This window comes from Pollachius pollachius (genome assembly GCF_949987615.1).
Source record: "Pollachius pollachius genome assembly, chromosome: 15".
NCBI lineage: Eukaryota > Metazoa > Chordata > Actinopteri > Gadiformes > Gadidae > Pollachius > Pollachius pollachius.
This window is the reverse complement of record NC_136948.1, coordinates 6,088,098-6,107,469: the sequence shown is the minus strand read 5'-3', so window position 1 is coordinate 6,107,469 and position 19,372 is coordinate 6,088,098. Positions and strand designations below refer to the sequence as shown.

Below are 19,372 nucleotides of genomic sequence, written 5' to 3'. Positions count from 1 at the left end.
AAAGGTGCTACTATGCTTGTGGGTGTGCCTTCCCCCTCTCCGAGTGATCACTAACCCCCACCTCACTGCTACATGATCGCGAGTCCACTGACTCGACCATCCCAACCAGAGCTAGGGGTCTGTACCGAAGTCAGAAGTCAATCCCCTTTCCTCCTGTGGAATGTGCATTCAGAATAGTCATTAATAGCATTACGTCCGCCTAGGAGTAGAAATAACAAACACCTTTTTTATTTTAGCTTCAGAAATATGAATATTTGCTATTTGCCCTAAATTTAAATTTATTTGCATTTTCGGTCTGTGTAACCCTGTTAGAGGTAACATTTAGAGACACTGAATGCTTCAGAAATAATATTTTGCTGGTTACAGCAGCCCTGATCCAGAATACATATATAACAAAACATTTTAAAACATCACATCTGATGCAAACTTCTCTTTATAGTCTATAATTGGATAGGATAGGTGATCCAGTATGTTTATTTTTCTGTCTGGCCATTATTCAAAGACTAAATTAAAGTACAAAAGCACAAGCCCTCCCAACCCCGCCATCCTCATTGAACCATCGCGAGAGTAACGTTCTTTACTTCATTGAAGACGTACAACCACAGCCTTTAACGCGAGGTTGAAAACCACTCAGTTCCAGGACCATCAGGGAGGTCCTGCATTAAGCTAAGCAATTTGCATCCCATCCATACGACCGATGTCGTGGACAGCACACCTTTCTGTACATTTTTCATAAACAAAAACTGTTATTGTGTGATGTGTGAGTTGCCTACAAGTACCACGAACACGTGTTGTCAAATGCTAGACGAACTATTTTTCAAGAGTTGAAATGCGTTATTTGCAGTTGTTTCTTACGCTTTCCTTTTTTTGTGCATTTGATCCTACAGCCTCGTAGATACTTAACATAATTGTATTAATTATAAGTAAGTGGAAACAATACAAAGTCGCTGGGCGACAAAGAGTTATCGTTTCAAGAAAGTTCATGGGATATTTTCGTTCTCTTTTCGACTCCAAAGTAAATGTTTTTGCCAAGTTTGATGGTCAACAAACATATGCTATTAATGAATGGCCTATTTACATTATACATACCCACATATGTCTATGGAGATTTTTATGATTATAAACATGAACAATTGTTATTCATATTATTTGGAAGCAAACAATTAGCACTATTATGATTATTTCAAGTGTAATATAAGCTTGGGTGTTTTTCCTGTATGTCTGAAAATTCAATAAATTGGTGTCGACATAGAGCTGTGGACCTTTAAATATAAATGGATTTCCTGTCCTTTGCAATATTGGCCTGAGGTTGGGCAATAACACACACATACACACAGACACGAACACACACACACACACACACACACACACACACACACACACACACACACACACACACGCATACGCACGCACAAAGACACACCTTCCCTTTTCGCCCACCAATCAAACGCACAGGAGGAAACGCGTCTCCATCAAAACCAGTGGTGACCCTTCGCTCCTCTGCCAGTTGACCGCTCAAAGTAACATTTCTGACCATGGCGACGCCGCTGACCGACCAGGAGAAGAGAAAGCAGATCAGTATCCGAGGCATAGTGGGAGTGGAAAATGTTGCCGAAATCAAGAAGGGTTTTAATCGCCATCTGCACTTCACGTTGGTGAAAGACCGAAATATCGCGACCCCGCGAGATTACTACTTCGCTCTCGCCCACACCGTACGAGACCACCTGGTGGGGAGATGGATCAGAACCCAGCAGTTCTACTACGAAGTAGACCCCAAGGTAGGCATGGACTGTGTCAAAAGTCGTCCCGTTGAAATGTGATCGCTCATTCTCACACACAGACCAGGGCTGTCAGTGAGTTGGCTTAAAACTATCCTGGTGTACTTTTTATGAATAAATGTGTTCCAACATATAAATGTAGTAGGGCCTATCACTACACAACATGTAAAAGTTAGAAATAACGTGGTTGCGTTAATAAATTGTTCTCCTTGCTATGAAGGCTGACATATAGTCTATATTTACCTCCAATAACTTTAAAGAATACCTCCTATTCTTTTTTTATTTGATGTAGAACACGCACACTGCAGTCAATCAGACCAAATAAAATAGTGAAACGAGGTCACGTTTGGGCTTAGTGGGGCAGCCTGCGAGTGTTTATCATATAAAGTTTGAAATGTGTCTAGTTCCCATCTCGGATTACTAAAGTGATGTCAGGTTAACGTGTGTGTGGGTGTGTGTGTGTGTGTGCCTGCGCGCAGCGTGTGTATTACCTGTCCCTGGAGTTCTACATGGGCAGAACCCTGCAGAACACCATGATCAACCTGGGCCTGCAGAACGCCTGCGATGAGGCCATCTACCAGGTACCAGGAAATACCACGCAGACTCTGAACAGACCTCTGGAACTGGGGGCTTATCTGACGCCTTTTAGGGGTTTATCAATAATAATGTAGTGTTTAACAACAGATAGATGATCATCTTTTCTTTGTGATTAATTAACTAAAATTAGTATTTATAAGGTGTGTGTGTGTGTGTGTGTGTGTAGCTGGGTCTGGATATGGAAGATCTGGAGGAGATGGAGGAGGATGCGGGCTTGGGGAACGGAGGGCTTGGCAGACTGGCAGGTACACACACACACACACACACACACACACACACACTTTCAAACAGGTCCGTAGTAATGTAGCAATCAAAGTAATGATTGATCAACCGTATAATTGCAACCCAACATGAACACCCTCATGATGATAACATCCATGCTGAACACACACTACTGCAGTCTGTGGCTCAAGACTCCTTCAACTGCATTCTCCTGGAAGCCATATCAGCTGTTCCGCAACAGAAAGTGTATTTCATCTTGATTGTACCTCATAATGTTGGCTAACACCTTCTGTAAGACAGTAGGCTGTAAGGGTTCAACGGCCAACAATGTCCTTTTGTGTCTGGTTCTTTTCCCTGGTTCGTAAAGCATGTTTCCTGGACTCCATGGCAACGCTTGGCCTGGCCGCCTACGGCTATGGGATCCGCTACGAGTATGGCATCTTCAACCAGAAGATCAGAGACGGGTGGCAGGTAAACGACACAACCCAGCCCTCGGGTTTAGCACCCCAAACGTTTAGGCAAAAGTTCGAGCAAACTTCTACTTCCTTACTGTACATTTTTACTCCTGTTTATCTTGAGCTGATCGATATTAACATTTCCCCCGGATCATTCAATTAAGAGTCTCTGTATCAAAGGACAATCCCCTGCCATTTCCCTTACTTCAGCATTCCCAAAAATAGTTAGTGAAGTTCATGTGGATGAACTTTCCCAACATCGACCAAAGCAGAGGTCGAAGGTCCTCGTTTATCTGAGCTTGGGGGGCTGGTGCAGAGCTCCGTGCGGGCAAGAGAGGGGGTCAAGGATGGCCATGTAGTGGGTAGAAGTGGCTCACAGCCAACCAGCTCAAACATTAACCCAGCAGACGGGCCGTCCCAGTGGGCACTGGTGCCCCAGTTCAGGTGAGCTGGGAGCGATCCGTTTGCAGCCTCCATCTGCGGTGGTTCATCGAGGGGGCTTAGCTCGGGAAGATCAGATCCCCCAAATCTGTCTCCTAGTTATACTTAGAGCTGAGACTTTGGGCAAAACAATGGCTGGGGCCTCCTGTCTTCTCTGGCGAGTGTTTGCGGTGTAAACGCACAGGGTAAACATGCACTGCTGTACGATGGACCGCGATCACGCTGCACATGGGTGTCAGGAGTATCGACTGTCTCGTGCGTGTCATCCGGGGCGCCGTGAGCCTCGTGTCTCCCCCAGGGTGCATAGGGTGAAACAGGGGCACCCCCGGGAGACATGTTTTTTTACTTCCGTTTATCTTGAGCTCATCGATCTATTGCCCCGGATCAATAAGGGAGGGAGACATGAGCCCATGGTCTGATAACAGCAGGTTCCAAGAGCGAACTTGAAGTCGGGAGCGGTCAAACATCCTGCAGAGGCGTTGATCTCTCGATCGACGATCCCTGGAGCCAACAGCTGAGCCCTGGGGTCTGACCCCTGATCAGGGCCTGGTGGACTCTTGCATAACGCCGGAAGCTTGTTGACCTTGAGCTTGATCTATGACAATTTAAAGAGAAGAGAAACTGAAAGGCCTGTGGTCCACTGCCTGGCATGAAGCTGGCTGAACATTTGCTCATGTGGCTGGAAAAATGTCCGGGGAATCTCTCAAAAGCATTTCGGTGACCGTAGTATGGCGAGAATATTTATTATGATTTGCCCGGCCCATTGCTCTTCTTCTGTGTTCTTAATTCTGTGATAATTTCCATTTGACTGTACTATTAACGGCAACAGGTGGAGGAGGCAGATGATTGGCTGAGGCACGGGAACCCCTGGGAAAAGGCCCGCCCAGAATACATGCTTCCTGTTCACTTCTATGGGCGGGTGGAGGAGTCCAAGGAAGGATCCAAATGGGTGGATACTCAGGTAGCTGTCTGTCTGTCTGTCTGTTTGTTTATCAGGTATACCTGTCTAGGGTGCATTGTACCTGTACTCAGGTGTAGTTACCTGTATTCCCCTTGCAGGTGTTCGTAGGTGTACCTAACCTGTTTTAGGTGGATTGTACCTGTCTCAGGTGTACTGTACCTGTCTCAGTCGTACTTTAGATGTCTCAGGTGTAAGGTACTTGTCCAAGGTGTACTGTACCTGTCTCAATTGTATTGTAGCTGTCTCAGGTGTACTGTATCTGTCTAAGGTGTAATGTACCTGTCTAAGGTGTAATGTACCTGTCTCAGGTGTAATGTACCTGTCTCAGGTGTACTGTACCGGTCTCAGCTATTATGTACCTGTCCCAGGTGTACTGTACCTGTCCCAGGTGTACTGTACCTGTCCCAGGTGTATTGACCTGTGGTCTCCCTGCAGGTGGTCCTGGCCATGCCCTACGACACGCCCATCCCGGGCTTCATGAACAACACGGTGAACACCATGAGGTTGTGGTCGGCCAAGGCGCCCAATGACTTCAACCTGAGAGACTGTAGGCTCCCTACCCTCTCACCCCACAAGTGTTTTCATTCATCACATGCATGTGTAACACAGGTTCACTCCAGACAATGGAAAATATCCCTTCAGAAAGATGAGACCTCAGCTCAGTTAGTGCTGCGATTGAATAAAATCAATACGATTATTAAATTAAGTCTGAATTGCAGATTTGAGGGCTCCTTGAGCAAGATGCCCCCTGACCCCTAACTGCTCCTTAATGACCGGCATCTGAATCACCATGACTCACTTTGGATAAAAGCATCCACAAAATAGTTAAATTACTCAACCGCTGATTGGCCAAAGCGGGCAACAATGAACGACCAAAACAGCGTCCATGCACCAAACGTGAATAAATGTATTTAAATCGTAAATTGAACAAAAGTCAAGCCGAATTTATCTCTGTGTTTTAGTTAATGTCGGAGATTATATCGAAGCGGTTCTGGACCGGAACCTGGCCGAGAACATCTCCCGGGTTCTGTATCCCAACGACAACGTAGGTTCTGTGTGTCTGTCAGTCTGTGTGTGTGTGTGTGTGTTTGTTAGTCGTTGTCCAAACGTTAACGCAACCTTCACAGGAAACCGTTCTTGAGTAACGCCGTGGAGCAAGGCGTCGAGGGAAGTTACAAACCAGACCTCTCTGTAATGTATGGTCATGAGTTTGTAGCAACGTTGACTTTGTTCTCTGTGGATAGTCCATGAAGCGCCACTCTCTCCCCCCTTGCATTAACGATGGTTGTTTCCGTAATTATGGCTAATTTGTACACACCGGATAATTGTCGGTTTACTTGCTTACTGTCTGCTGGTTGCTAGCTGACAGGACAGCTCTCCCTTAGGGTTCTGCCTTTCCTGTTGTCTTCTGTCCTTGCGCATAGCTACTGTATATTCAGCTCAATATTATGGGATGTTGTCAAACATGTAACCTGCAGGAGAAGATCAGCTTTGCAGTAACTTTCTTTGTTTTGTTATACTCACTGTTCCTCTCCCCTCACTCATCTCTCCTCCCTGCTCATCTCCCCTCACTCCTCTCTGTTCCTCTCTCCTCCCTGCTCCTCTCTCCTCTCTCCTCCTCCCTGCTCCTCCTCTCTCCTCCTCCACGCCTCCAGTTCTTTGAGGGTAAAGAGCTGCGTCTGAAGCAGGAGTACTTTGTGGTGGCCGCCACCCTGCAGGACATCGTCCGCCGCTTCAAGACCACCAAGAAGTGTGCCGGTGGCCAGACCTCCTTCCAGGGCTTCCCAGAGAAGGTAGCCCCACCGGGGTCCCATCATCATGGGATTTGGGGACCAGGCCTGGGTTTTGTTAAGGATAAGATGAAGTGCTGAAACCTGGGTTTGGGTTCCGATGGCAAATCAATACTTTAGGTTTTTGCTTGGAAGCTAAGCTGAGGTCACCTAAGCTTCCATTTCTCTTTTAAAGAATTGAATTAATTTGAAACACGATTAAGGTGGCGGTCCCGACATGGTTGGGTCGGTTCCCAAACCGTTTGCCCAGGTCTAGAGGGGGTGTCGTTGGATTATCTGGCTTTCAGGATGTTGGATTTGAGGACGACTGTGCGGGTATTATTGGGATTAATGTTTACAAACTATGTCATGTTGTCGTGTTTCTTTCAGGTGGCCATTCAGCTGAACGACACCCACCCAGCCATGGCCATCCCAGAGCTCATGAGGATCTTTGTGGACATTGAGAAGCTGGACTGGGATACGGTGCATTATTATATTATTATATATTATTATACTCACCCAAAACCTTTAAAAAATTCCTCCATTTTGATATAAGATCATAGAGTCGACGTCTCTAAAGACTAACTAATGCATTAACTGAAGAATAAGACACGCATCATCATGAGTTACGATGAAACAAGTATCATGAGTTATGATGGTACAGGTATCATCATAGGTTACGATGGTACAGGTATCATGAGTTACGATGGTTCAGGTATCATGAGTTACGATGGTACAGGTATCATGAGTGACGATAGTACAGGTTTCATCAGTTACGATAGTACAGGTACCATGAGTCGCAATAGTACAGGTATCATGAGTTACGATGGTACACGCATCATCATGAGTTACGATGGTACAGGTATCATGAGTGACGATAGTACAGGTATCGTCATTAGTTACGATGGTACAGGTACCATGTGTTACGATAGTACAGGTATCATGATTTGCGATGGTACAGGTATAATGAGCTGCGATGGTACAGGTACCATGAGTTACGATGGTACAGGTATCATCATGAGTTACAATGGTACAGGCGTCATCTTGAGTGATGATGGAACAGTTATCATGAGTGACGATGGTACCGACTCACAAGCCCCTCCCCCCCAGGCCTGGGACCTGACCAAGCGCACCTTCGCCTACACCAACCACACGGTGCTGCCTGAGGCACTGGAGCGCTGGCCGGTGGAGCTGCTGGAGAGCCTGCTGCCCCGACACCTGCAGATCATCTACCATATCAACCAGATCCACCTGGACGTACGCAGCACCCACGCTATCTCTCTCTACCACCCTCTCTCTATCTCTCCTCTGCCTCTCTCTCCTCGGCCTCTCTGTCTCTCTTTCTCCCTCTCCTCTGCCTCTCTCTCTGTCTCTCACTACTGCTCTCTCTGTATTCTCTCTTTGTCTCCTCTCCCCTCTCTATATCTTGGTTTGCCTCTGTCCAACACGCACAACACAAGGAACAAGTAAACTTGTTTTTAAGCCGAGTCACGGTAGAAAAAGGGAAGGATTGTAAGGTGATTTACGAAGAGGAAGTTGTGGGCACAGAAAACAGTTCTTCTATTTACTTGTTTTTTTACATGGTCTGTCTGTCTGTCTCTCTCTCTGTCTGTCTGTCTGTCTGTCTTTCTCTCTGTCTTCCTCTCTCTCTCTCTCTCTCTCTCTGTCTCTCTCTCCCTCTCTCTCTCCCTCTCTCCCTCTTTCTCCCTCTCTGTCTCTGCCTCTCTCTCTCCCTCTCTCTCTCTCTCTGTCTCTCTCCCTCTCTCTCTCTCTCTCCCTCTCTCTCCCCCTCCAGAGCATAGCGTCCCTGTTCCCGAAGGACGTGGACCGCCTGCGCCGGATGTCTCTGATCGAGGAGGAGGGGGGGAAGCGGGTCAACATGGCCCACCTCTGCATCCTGGGCTCCCACGCCGTCAACGGGGTGGCGCAGATCCACTCCGACATCATCAAGACCAGCGTGTGAGAAGACACACGGGGAACATGCGTGGAACATGCGTGGAAAATACGTGGAACATACAGGGAACATACATGGGACATACGTGGCACATGCCCGCGACATTAGTGCATCGTTAGCGCAAAAATATTGCGCAACCTTCGAGGAAAATTTGTGGAACTCGATGAAATGAAATATGAGAAACAAACGAAAACATTTGCAGACTTCGGAATTGTAGAGCATTTGATTTAGTTATTATTGATTTATATGTTAGTATTGAGTACCTCGTGTTCCGTAGGTTCCGTGATTTCAGCGAATTGGAGCCGGACAAGTTCCAGAACAAGACCAATGGGATCACTCCGAGGCGCTGGCTCCTCCTCTGTAACCCCGGGCTTGCCGAGCTGATAGCAGAGGTAGGACCTCCCTTCAGAACTATCACCTCTGTCTGTCTGTCTGTCTGTCTGTCTGTCTGTCTGTCTGTCTGTCTGTCTGTCTGTCTGTCTGTCTGTCTGTCTGTCTGTCTGTCTGTCTGTCTGTCTGTCTGTCTGTCTGTCTGTCTGTCTGTCTGTCTGTCTGTCTGTCTGTCTGTCTGTCTGTCTGTCTTTGTCAGCTTCCGGGGATCCAACTAGCAACCTTCCGGTTGCCAGTCAACCCGCTCTACCTTCCTGAGCCTCATTCCGCGCTGTGTGTGTGTGTGTCTGGCTGAAGGTGATCGGAGAGGACTACGTGAAGGACCTCAGCCAGCTGCAGAAGCTCATGCTGCTGGTGAACAACGAGGCCTTCATCAGGGACGTGTCCAAAGTCAAGCAGGTGGGCAAGAGCACCACTGCACCACCATCGTTACAACCTTCAAATCCGTGTCTCGTCTCACCTCCCCAGGAGACACAATGTCAGGCCTTCAGATTAGAGATGTACCGACTCCATCTTTTTCCTGACCGATTCCTGAACTTGAGTATCGGCCGATAAAGAGTATATACCGACACAGCAATCTAGCATCGTAACTACTAATAACTACTAATCTTCTTACTGAAGGGTTCTCTTACGATGACAGCCATGTATAAACAGGTAACGTTACATCACATTGAGATGGAAAGGGCAGCAAGACGAGACGGCTGAATCTAGACGTACTATTGAGTCATCAAGCAGACGCTTGGTCCAAAGCAACTTACAGTGACTTTAAGATGTCATTATTGAGCAGGGGGGGGTAAGGCACCGCATCTCCATGAAGGACGCCCACAGGTTAGGCTTCGAATGCTGGGAATCAAACTCAGAACCCTTCACCTGGGAGTTCACACCCTAACCACTGTACTGTGGAGACAAACCTCTGATAGATATCCAGGATATGATTAATTTATGTATTACAACAGCACCTATGAGTCACAACATAACCCACCCACCAAAACAGGAACAGTTTAGAACCGGTTAGACCGTACAAAGCAATGAATCCCTCTGTGTTTCCTGCACGCCACTCACCCCTCCTGTCCCAACTTGCCCCCCGCAGGACAACAAGGAGAAGTTTGCCCAGTACCTGGAGAAGGAGTACCGCGTGCAGATCAACCCGGCCTCCATGTTCGACGTTCACGTCAAGAGGATCCACGAGTACAAGCGCCAGCTGCTCAACTGCCTGCACATCATCACCATGTACAACCGTACGCAGGCCGGCCCCACACACTACCACATTACCGGGACACTACCGGGACATTACCGGGACATAACCGGGACATTACCGCAACATTACCGGGACATTACCGCAACATTACCGGGACAATACCCGATAGACTGCATTCAGGCCAGAGGGAACATTCCCATATAGGTTGGAGCATCCCCATGGGAAGATTCCCAAATGTATTCAGTCATCCAAGAGTTAAAAATTCCCAAATGTTAGTTGATTCCTGAAAGACCTTTGGTTTGTGTTTACCGGTGGTTAAGTAATCAATTGGTTGACTCTTGGTTGTCTTTTCAGAGGTATTGAATATATACTCATTGTCTCTTTTGAAGGCATCAAAAAGAACCCGACAGCACCGTTCGTTCCACGGACCATCATCATCGGAGGCAAGGTGAGCAGAACCTAGAACCAACGTCTGAACAAACCCTCCCCGCCCCTGAACCAGAATCTATGTTTAAGGACTTTAAACCTGTTTTTAATGATTATGTATCAAACCATTTCAGACTGCATACCAATACAAGGTCATCCTTAATGATAACCTTTCTAAAACACCTTTAGTTCCCATAAGCACTTTGTACACGTTGTTTGTAAAGGTGCTACACGAATAGTTTTACTTCGTTATCCTCATAGCATAATTTCCCAAATTGTGACCCAACTCTACTGTCCTAACGCTGCTGATTCACTGTGCCTCATTGGCTATATCCTAAGCCAATCAGAGTGCTTTTTGCATTCCATATCACTATCTACCCAAGTCATCCAGGCGTTTTTTAGGCTAAATACAAGATCAACCTTAAAATATCACTGAGGCAATTGATTTATTATGAAGTGAACACCAGAAGAGCCCGTGCAGTCCAATCCAAAACGATTTTACGCTTCATCTTCTATGTGATCCTCTGTCTCCCCCTGCAGGCGGCACCGGGGTACCACATGGCGAAGATGATTATTAAGCTGATCACGGCGGTGGGCGACGTGGTGAACAACGACCCCGTGGTGGGCAGTAAGCTCAAGGTCATCTACCTGGAGAACTACCGGGTGTCACTGGCAGAGAAAGGTACGGTACTGACTACTGTACACATTCTAGGGAGTTGACGCCTTAATTAATAGTTAATTGTTAAATGTCCCATGACATGCCGACAGGTGTGAGTGTGATTAGCCGTATCAAGCCGTTTTGAAAACCTGCCCCTTATGACATCACAAGTGGGCGTGTCCACCTAGATGTATGACGGATAGATGAGCAACGCTTGCTACAGTCCACTGGGTAGGCTGGTAGACTGATCTATCCAGCACACATCTAGGTGGACACGCCCACTTCACACTCACACATGGTGGCATGTCATGGGACCTTTAATGAAGAATACATCTTAATTGTCAGATTGTTAACAGTCAAAGGCAACCTCAAGGCTTCATTGATGAAATCAATTGATAAATTATTGAATTACATAATAAATGTCTAATTAATTATTTAAATGAATAGCCAGGGATCGAACTAGCAACCTTCGTGGTTACCAGCCGACCCGCACTACCTCCTGAGCCACATGCCGTGCTAACATCCCCCCTCTATTCCCATGGTTTCCCCCCTCCCCCGTCCCCCCTCCATCCTCCCTGTCTCCCTCCCCCCCGCCCCCCCCCTCCCCCAGTGATCCCGGCCACGGACCTGTCGGAGCAGATCTCCACTGCGGGGACGGAGGCGTCCGGCACGGGGAACATGAAGTTCATGCTGAACGGGGCGCTGACCATCGGCACCATGGACGGGGCCAACGTGGAGATGGCCGAGGAGGCCGGCGAGGAGAACCTCTTCATCTTCGGCATGAGGGTGGAGGACGTGGCCGCGCTCGACCTGAAGGGGTGAGGCAGGGAGAGAGAGAGAGAGAGAGAGAGAGAGAGAGAGAGAGAGAGAGAGAGAGAGAGAGGGGGAGAGAGAGAGAGAGAGAGAGACGGGAAAGGGAGCAGGGCTGAGAGAGAGAGTATAGGAAGAGAGGGAGAAGGGGTGAACAAGTCGAGGAGAGAGAAGGGGTGATAGAGTGAGCAAGGGTGAGAGAGACAGAGAGAGTGGCGGGAGGACCAGTGATCAGAGCCAGACACTCATGTTGTCTGAGACTGCAGGGGAACTGAAGCGGTTCTCTGGGTTCTCTCCTCAGCTACGACGCCATGGTGTACTACAAGCGGAACCCGGAGCTGAGGTGTGTCATGGACCAGATCACCAGCGGGTACTTCAACCCCAAGAACCCCGACCTGTTCAAGGACGTGACCGACATGCTCTTCAAATACGACCGGTACGTGGGATCATGTTAAGCAGTGGTTCTCTTACCTTTTCTACTAGTTTGCGCCCTCTAGTAAAGTACCTCCTTCACCGGCACAAAACACTTTTGGGAGAAAAAACATAATGCAAATACAATTAACATAAATAATGTATGTGTGCTCTATTTTGCTGTTTAAAAATGTACATAAAAAAAATAGGGGTACGCGTACCCCCATTTGAGAACCACGGATGTTACATAACATCTGACTTATTTTTATTTATGAGTATTTGAATAGATGAAATTAACATCTTCTTAGTATCTTCTTGTTCATTTTGAGTTATAGTACTCTGTAGTGTTTTGAAGTGTCTGAGTATGGTATTCTCATTGACTTGAACCTTGACCTTGAGTTTAACCTTTAGTGTTCTCGATATTCCTCAACAGTTTCAAAGTATTTGCCGACTTTGACGATTATGTGAAGGCTCAGGAACAAGTCAGCAAACTTTACCAGGTAGGTTGACTGAAATAGTGGCACAAAAACAAGAAACCACTTTAAACAAAAAAGATGTGTGTAGCAAATAATACCTGAGCTAGAGAAAATAAATCCTTTTTATTCCCAACGTATTTTAAATATATTCCTTGGCGTTATAGAAACCAAAGGAATGGACCAAGATGGTAATAAAGAACATCGCAGCATCTGGCAAATTCTCCAGCGACAGAACCATCAGCGATTATGCCAGAGAGGTGTGGGGGGTGGAGCCCACCGACCTGAAGATCCCGCCTCCCAATGAGCCCAGAGAGGCCATCGATGAGACGGCCAGAGCCCTGAAGAAAATGTGAGATACTGCCCACTCGTGGCCACCAGTGGTATTGCGATAGCAATCACCTAGGATTTAAACTTTGCACGTCATCGTTAAAGCTGCTGTTGGTGTGATTCGGAAGTTGTAAAGAGAGAAATAGAGTGCACAAGAAGAGGGTACAATGTTTTTTAATATTCCCCCCCAGAAAAGGCACCTGATTGGGAAAAATGACCAACAAATTGTCTCATACACAGACGCAGTACAGATGAAAATCATTAGTCTCTTAGTGCATTCCAAAAGCTGACTGTTGGCTATTTACATTTCTACCAAATTACCCTCGAATGATAGCACTTAAATATAACCTACAGCATCTTTAACAAGATCTTTCATAATTTTTACTTCAGCAAGAATTTTATTTAACTTCAGGCTCAGACGCGGTTCATTTTCTTACGAGGCACTTGAATTAAGTCTGATAAAGTCTCTTACTTTGGACAAACTAGTTTTAGTTTATCAGTTTGGAAGAAATCTATTGCCAAATAAATACAACACAAACACTGGGAGTCTGACTGGTCATTTTCTTATTCTTTATCTTTCTCTGGTCATCCAGGGTGAAATCCAATCACTCGCTCAGCATTAGTATCGAAAAGGAACAACGTTTAAGGTCAAAACAGCAGAAAGAAGTACGGAGGCCAACATATTAAATAAAATGTACTTTATTTTTAATATATCTTTAACCCCAGTCCCCAATACAATCCCAACGCAAAGCCGACCTCCCACTGTATTAGCTGTTAAAACCAGTGATACGTAAACATGTCTTTTTAAAATGCATTTCTGTTCAATATTGACATAATTGGTATTGTGTACATGCTCGGACATAGAGAAGGACAGACAGGAAGCCGGAAGGTAGACAGACAGGAAAGACAGACGGACAGAAATGCAGACAGACAGACCGTCCTTCTGGCAGGACGATTAAGTCTCCAGACCTTTGAGGAAATCCCTGAAACGAGAAGGCAGTGGTAGAATCGGTTAGATACGTGCACATGCGTGTGTTGTGCGTGTCTCGTGAGGGCGTGCGTTCGCTTTTCACGTGCACATGTCACGTGCGCTTGTCAGGTGCACATGTCGCGCGTGTGTGTGCTTGTCACGTGCACATGCGTGTGCCACGTGAGCATGTCACGTGTGTGCGCTTGTCACGTGCGCGGGACTCACCCCAGGACCCGGACCAGGTCTGGGTCCAGGTAGATGTTGTCGTGGGCATAGCCCAGGGCGGCGCGGTAGGAGATCATCTGGACCCGGGCTTCTGCGTCCGGACGCCCCTTCTGGGCCCCCAGAGCGATCCGGTACAGCTGGGGAACACAGGAGGACCAGTCAGACGTTACTCACAGGGGACTTTGTACAGTGGTCATGTGTACCTCCTGGGAGAGTGATATAGTTATAATGTGTACCTCCTGGGAGAGTGATATAGTGATAATGTTTACCTCCTGGGATAGTGCTATAGTGATTATAGTGAGGGTGATAATGTGTACCTCCTGGGATAATGATAATGTTTACCTCCTGGGATAGTGCTATAGTGATTATAGTGAGGGCGATAATGTGTACCTCCTGGGATAGTGCTATAGTGATTATAGTGAGGGTGATAATGTGTACCTCCTGGGATAATGATAATGTTTACCTCCTGGGATAGTGCTATAGTGATTATAGTGAGGGTGATAATGTGTACCTCCTGGGATAGTGCTATAGTGATTATAGTGAGGGTGATAATGTGTACCTCCTGGGATAGTGATATAGTGATTATAGTGAGGGTGATAATGTGTACCTCCTGGGATAGTGCTATAGTGATTATAGTGAGGGTGATAACTTTTACCTCCTGGGATAGTGCTATAGTGATTATAGTGAGGGTGATAACTTTTACCTCCTGGGATAGTGCTATAGTGATTATAGTGAGGGTGATAATGTGTACCTCCTGGGATAGTGCTATAGTGATTATAGTGAGGGTGATAATGTGCACCTCCTGGGATAGTGCTATAGTGATTATAGTGAGGGTGATAATGTGTACCTCCTGGGATAGTGCTATAGTAATTATAGTGAGGGTGATAATGTGTACCTCCTGGGATAGTGCTATAGTGATTATAGTGAGGGTGATAATGTGTACCTCCTAGGATAGTGCTATAGTGAAATAGATTGTGTTTACCTCCTGGCCCATGTGGTAGGGTAGAATATTGTCATCCTCAGCATGAAGAACAAGGAGAGGACTCTCCAGCCTCTTCAAACTGGGTAGAACACACACACACACACACACACACACACACACACACACACACACACACACACACACACACACACACACACACACACACACACACACACACACACACACACACACACACACACACACACCGTTAACCATTGATACAAAGATCCCATGAAATGTGAATTTTATTCATTGGAGCCTACTGTACTTTAGCATGCGGTTGAGATGAATAGCGGTTTAGATAGTTAAATAAACAGGTGGTTAGAAAGATAAACACAGTAGATAGATAAATATAGACATAGTTGAAGTGACAATCATCACCCAAAACAGGGAGGGGAAGGCTCCCTGCTCTGTTTGCCTCCTGGGAAGGCTCTCCCATTAGCCGTTTGATATAGATATAGATAGATAAGTAGATACCTTTGATTGAAGAGGAGATTTACAGGAATATACAGTGACAGCAGGTGTTCCCATACAGAAGCTCCATGTTGAGAGACGATAAAGGACTCACTTCTCATCGCTGGCCAACACTAGCTTGTTCTTCTCCAGGGTCTCTGTGAGCAAGTTTTTAACCCCAGGCAGAAGGGAAAACATCTGGAACAGTAAACATGAACTAACGTCTTTATTCTGCACATCTGCCGGCAACAGACTTTAAATGCATTCATTAAAAATGGAGTTCTTTTTAAATACTTTTTATGATTTTATGGAGTGATTTATCCTAAGATCCTTGCGGGTAAGGAGTAAGGCCTCCTGCTCTTTACAGGTATGGGGTGGTAACAGTGGGGGTTAGAACCCAGAACCTCTGGGCTCTGACCCTAACCCCGCTCACTGATGTAGAACCAGGGCGGTGCTGGCTGACTGTACCTTGGCCAGGACATGGCACTCTGTAGCCTTCCTAATGCTCGTGTACGGAGCTTCGAGAATCAGGGCGTCCACAACGGAGCCTGACACACGGAGACGGTGATGACGAAAACAACAACAACAACAACAACAACAACGTATGAACAAGTCAATGAAGCAGGCAGTCTAGAGCCGAACCACCTCACCTTCCTCCTGGGACCGCAGGGCTGCGTTGGTGGCCACTCTAAAAAAAAAGGTCAAACAATCTATTTAGATTAATCACTCTTGAGTCTTTTCCACTTAAAACTTTTCCAGCTTTTTCGTGATGAGTGACGGCGAGTCTGTACGCAGGACCCAACCGGTTGGTGAACCAGGGACTCACCCTGTCCCGAGGGAGTGTCCCCACAGGTAGACATGGCCGCCGGCGCTGTGCTGCTTGGCCCAGCGGTACAGGTAGAGGGCGTCGGTGGTCAGGCCCGCCTCGCTGGGCTCCCCGCCGGAGTCCCCGAACCCTGGGGAGACGTTAAAGGCGCAGTAGGTGACATTTAGGAGCTTTCGTGGGAGCGTCATCAGGGTGACCCGGTCCGGCCACCAGTCAGCTCTTGGTGAGTGACACGAGCTGTGAGAATATCGTCTCTGGTTGACCGGGCCCGCCCCTGTGCGAGACCACTTTGGTTGGAGACCGTTCCCGGCTCGTTTCGGACCAATCAGTGCATCTCTTTCCGGAATGATTCGGGGAAATCGTCATTCTTGTCCACACTTCTCAGTGGAGGAGAGACGCAAGAAGGAAAAGGTGGTAAGAAGCAGATAGGGAGGTGCATTTTATTAGTTGTTCAGTTTTAAAATCTTGCTCTCTTCTGATTTCAAAACCATGTGTGCACACATGTTAGGTGTTAGGTACACTAGAGGCCATGGAGAAATCAAACTGCCAGAGTTGTTTTTGTATACTGAACGGTGTTGAGCAAAATACTGGCTCGCCCGACAAGTAATACTGGTCTTGTATATGTGCCTAAACGTACAGGAGAGCCTATATACCCAACAGAAGATTCCAATGAGGTTTCAACCTCACAGTGCCAGACAGTTCAGAGGTTATCTGGACTCTGCATAGCTACCCCCCCCCCCCCCCCCCCCCCCCCACCCACCTCTTATGCACTTATTGTACATTTTACGTCCTGGCACCTGGCAAAATATTATTTCGCATTGTGTAGCATTTTTTCCTAAATGTAAATGTCCTTAGGATATTGATCCGAATGACCTAGAAACCTCGTTGTTTGTGAAACCAAAACGAACCTCTCCTCAGGACAGAATGGAACGTAAAAGATCTGTCTTACCGAACCCCTAAACACCGGTGTTCTCCTCTCAAACCAGGCACCAAGCTCCCCTAATTTTGTTGTTCTGCTGTTCCAAGCAGATTGTTAACAAAGACTGCCGTCTTCGTGAATAATTACTAGGACGGTTGTCTTGGTAACGACGGTCTCCCGTGATCCAGTGTACCTGCGAGCCCCACACACGGATAGAAATGGGATAGTTTACCTCTGTAGTCAAAGGACAGGACGTGGTATCCAGCGGCACTCAGGATCTGGAACACAGACCCAGTGGTCATTTATTCATAGCGTGAACAAACCAGAACATATTGTCCGGTTATTCCAAGTAACATGCACCTTTCCAGGTTCATTGTCTGTGTGTTTTGTTGGAAGCCCCTTACCTTGACCAGCTCAACTCTGTGGTGGATGGCCCTGTAGAAATAAACACGAAAGAAAAACTATATTTTTACGTAATTTTTGTTGGTTCCACGAACGAGAGACCGTGACGAAGTGTTGACGTGTTAGTGTGTTGGCGCGCAGCAGTCAGTGTTTAATGGGAGATCCTGGGAACACCATTTTTTGGTGCGTGTGTGTTTGTATGCACGTGTGTGTGTGTGTGTGTGTGTGTGTGTGTGTGTGTGTGTGTGTGTGTGTGTGTGTGTGGTCTCTGAGTGTATAGAAACCATGGCTGGGGGCCCACCTGGTCCCTGTGTTGCCATGGAGATAAACGATAACAGGACGTCCGTCTGCGAGGGCCTCCTGGTACCACTCTGGGCCCTTCCCAGCGGAGTGCTCCCATTGGCTGACCGGGAGAGTATGCCTAGGAGAGAGAGGAGATGTTGGTCGATGATTTGGCTGCACCTCAATGTTTTTCTATTATGCAAATAAAGTAATCTGAATGTAATTGAGAGGATGAGGGATTAAAGTGGGCCTATTGACTCCCAGGACGACCACATGACTAACTAAGAACATGCTAAAGTCAGACACGCACTCAGAGAGACTGAGAGAAAGAAAACGGGTTAATCTAAACATATAAACATTGAGATGTTGGGGCAACGTGACCATAGAGTAGTACACTAGACCCGTGTTGCCAGACATATCCTCCGTCTTGCTGTCCACGCTACACAAAGCCTGTTTAATGTACTGGCAGCACGGTCGGTTTAAGGCATCAGGGGCTAATCCCGCACGCGTGCTGTTGCAAAACTCAATTCAAGCATCCACTTGCTTTCATTATAATATGTGGTGTGGGTGACAAGGGTCTCTACGTGACTAAGCAGCCTTGTAGAGGCCAGGTAGGGGAGAGGGACATGACTGACCACACGCCCACCGAGACGCCCTGCTCCGTGGGTAGGTAGAGGTTGGTCGTGTGGTTCAGTATCTTGTCCGGCCTGCTCAAGTCCACGAAGAAAGGGACCTTCACTGGAGACCGCAGCGCGAAGACAACAGAGTTAGTGACATCCTGACGTCCGTGCGCGCATACATTACGGTCTCAATGCACACATTGCTGCAGAAACATAATGACGTTGTGATACGTTTATAGGCTAGGAACAACACGATTATTGCATGAATTGTTTTGAGGTCTACTGCTATGCCTGCAGAGTTAAACACAAACACACATACACGAACACGCTCGACTTACACAGATGGGAATAAACCACGTGTCCCAGTATCCAAGGAAATAGGTAGATTATGATTGGTACAGAAACGTAGACCGTGATCAGAAAGATGACCGCCCTCTTCATATTTACAGGACTCCGGTGCTCTTGTGCGACTTGCTCCCCGCGGACATCAACTCCGATCTCCCTCTAGCAGCACTGAGCTCGGCTATGAACCAGACTCCCGGTGTACTGTATTTCCGGATTGTGTGAAAGGAGCCGCTCGTCAAGTGGGGTCCAAGTTAAAGGGACAGGCAATTTACTGCAGCGCTATTGGCTCAGATCGCATGATGCAAGTGCGTAGACATGCCGATACATCAACCGTCCGAACAAGCGTGTGATCGAAGTTTGATAATAATATGAAAATGTCCCCCTACGAGTCAATAGTGATGACTTACTACACAGTCCACCGTTACCCCGTTCGGAAAATATAGCGCTGTCATGTCTTATCCAAGAGATACCGGTA

At 47.0% G+C, this 19,372-nt stretch overlaps 2 protein-coding genes across 2 annotated transcripts; one reads left to right on the top strand and one right to left on the bottom strand.

The window, feature by feature from the left end:
* Positions 1–1,463: 1,463 nt before the first annotated feature.
* Positions 1,464–13,419, top strand: pygl (phosphorylase, glycogen, liver). The gene is made up of 20 exons (XM_079752719.1): positions 1,464–1,778; positions 2,258–2,359; positions 2,542–2,620; positions 2,965–3,068; positions 4,323–4,454; positions 4,890–5,001; positions 5,417–5,499; positions 6,110–6,247; positions 6,614–6,706; positions 7,334–7,480; positions 8,019–8,182; positions 8,455–8,569; positions 8,865–8,966; positions 9,658–9,805; positions 10,155–10,213; positions 10,732–10,873; positions 11,460–11,667; positions 11,961–12,095; positions 12,504–12,570; positions 12,711–13,419. The coding sequence occupies exons 1-20, from the start codon at positions 1,536–1,538 to the stop codon at positions 12,897–12,899; spliced, it is 2,562 nt and encodes an 853-aa protein (XP_079608845.1). The 5' UTR covers positions 1,464–1,535; the 3' UTR covers positions 12,900–13,419.
* Positions 13,420–13,618: 199 nt separating this feature from the next.
* On the bottom strand, positions 13,619–19,088 carry LOC307086628 (lysophosphatidylserine lipase ABHD12-like). The gene is made up of 12 exons (XM_079751901.1): positions 18,891–19,088; positions 18,568–18,670; positions 17,952–18,071; positions 17,653–17,683; positions 17,481–17,526; positions 16,330–16,459; positions 16,154–16,191; positions 15,972–16,051; positions 15,619–15,701; positions 15,051–15,129; positions 14,069–14,205; positions 13,619–13,856 (listed from the first exon to the last, which is right to left on the bottom strand). Exons 1-12 carry the CDS (start codon positions 18,991–18,993, stop codon positions 13,829–13,831), a joined length of 978 nt encoding a protein of 325 aa, XP_079608027.1. The 5' UTR covers positions 18,994–19,088; the 3' UTR covers positions 13,619–13,828.
* Between the last annotated feature and the right edge of the window lie 284 nt (positions 19,089–19,372).

Coding starts and splice junctions, on each gene's coding strand:
- pygl (XM_079752719.1), top strand. CDS start 1,536: ATGGCGACGCCGCTGACCGACCAGGAGAAGAGAAAGCAGATCAGTATC. Junction 2,621..2,964: donor AGGGCTTGGCAGACTGGCAG/GTACACACACAC, acceptor TGGTTCGTAAAG/CATGTTTCCTGGACTCCATG. Junction 10,214..10,731: donor CCATCATCATCGGAGGCAAG/GTGAGCAGAACC, acceptor CTCCCCCTGCAG/GCGGCACCGGGGTACCACAT.
- LOC307086628 (XM_079751901.1), bottom strand. CDS start 18,993: ATGAAGAGGGCGGTCATCTTTCTGATCACGGTCTACGTTTCTGTACCA. Junction 17,684..17,951: donor CATGGCAACACAGGGACCAG/GTGGGCCCCCAG, acceptor TTATTTCTACAG/GGCCATCCACCACAGAGTTG. Junction 13,857..14,068: donor GACCTGGTCCGGGTCCTGGG/GTGAGTCCCGCG, acceptor TTCTCGTTTCAG/GGATTTCCTCAAAGGTCTGG.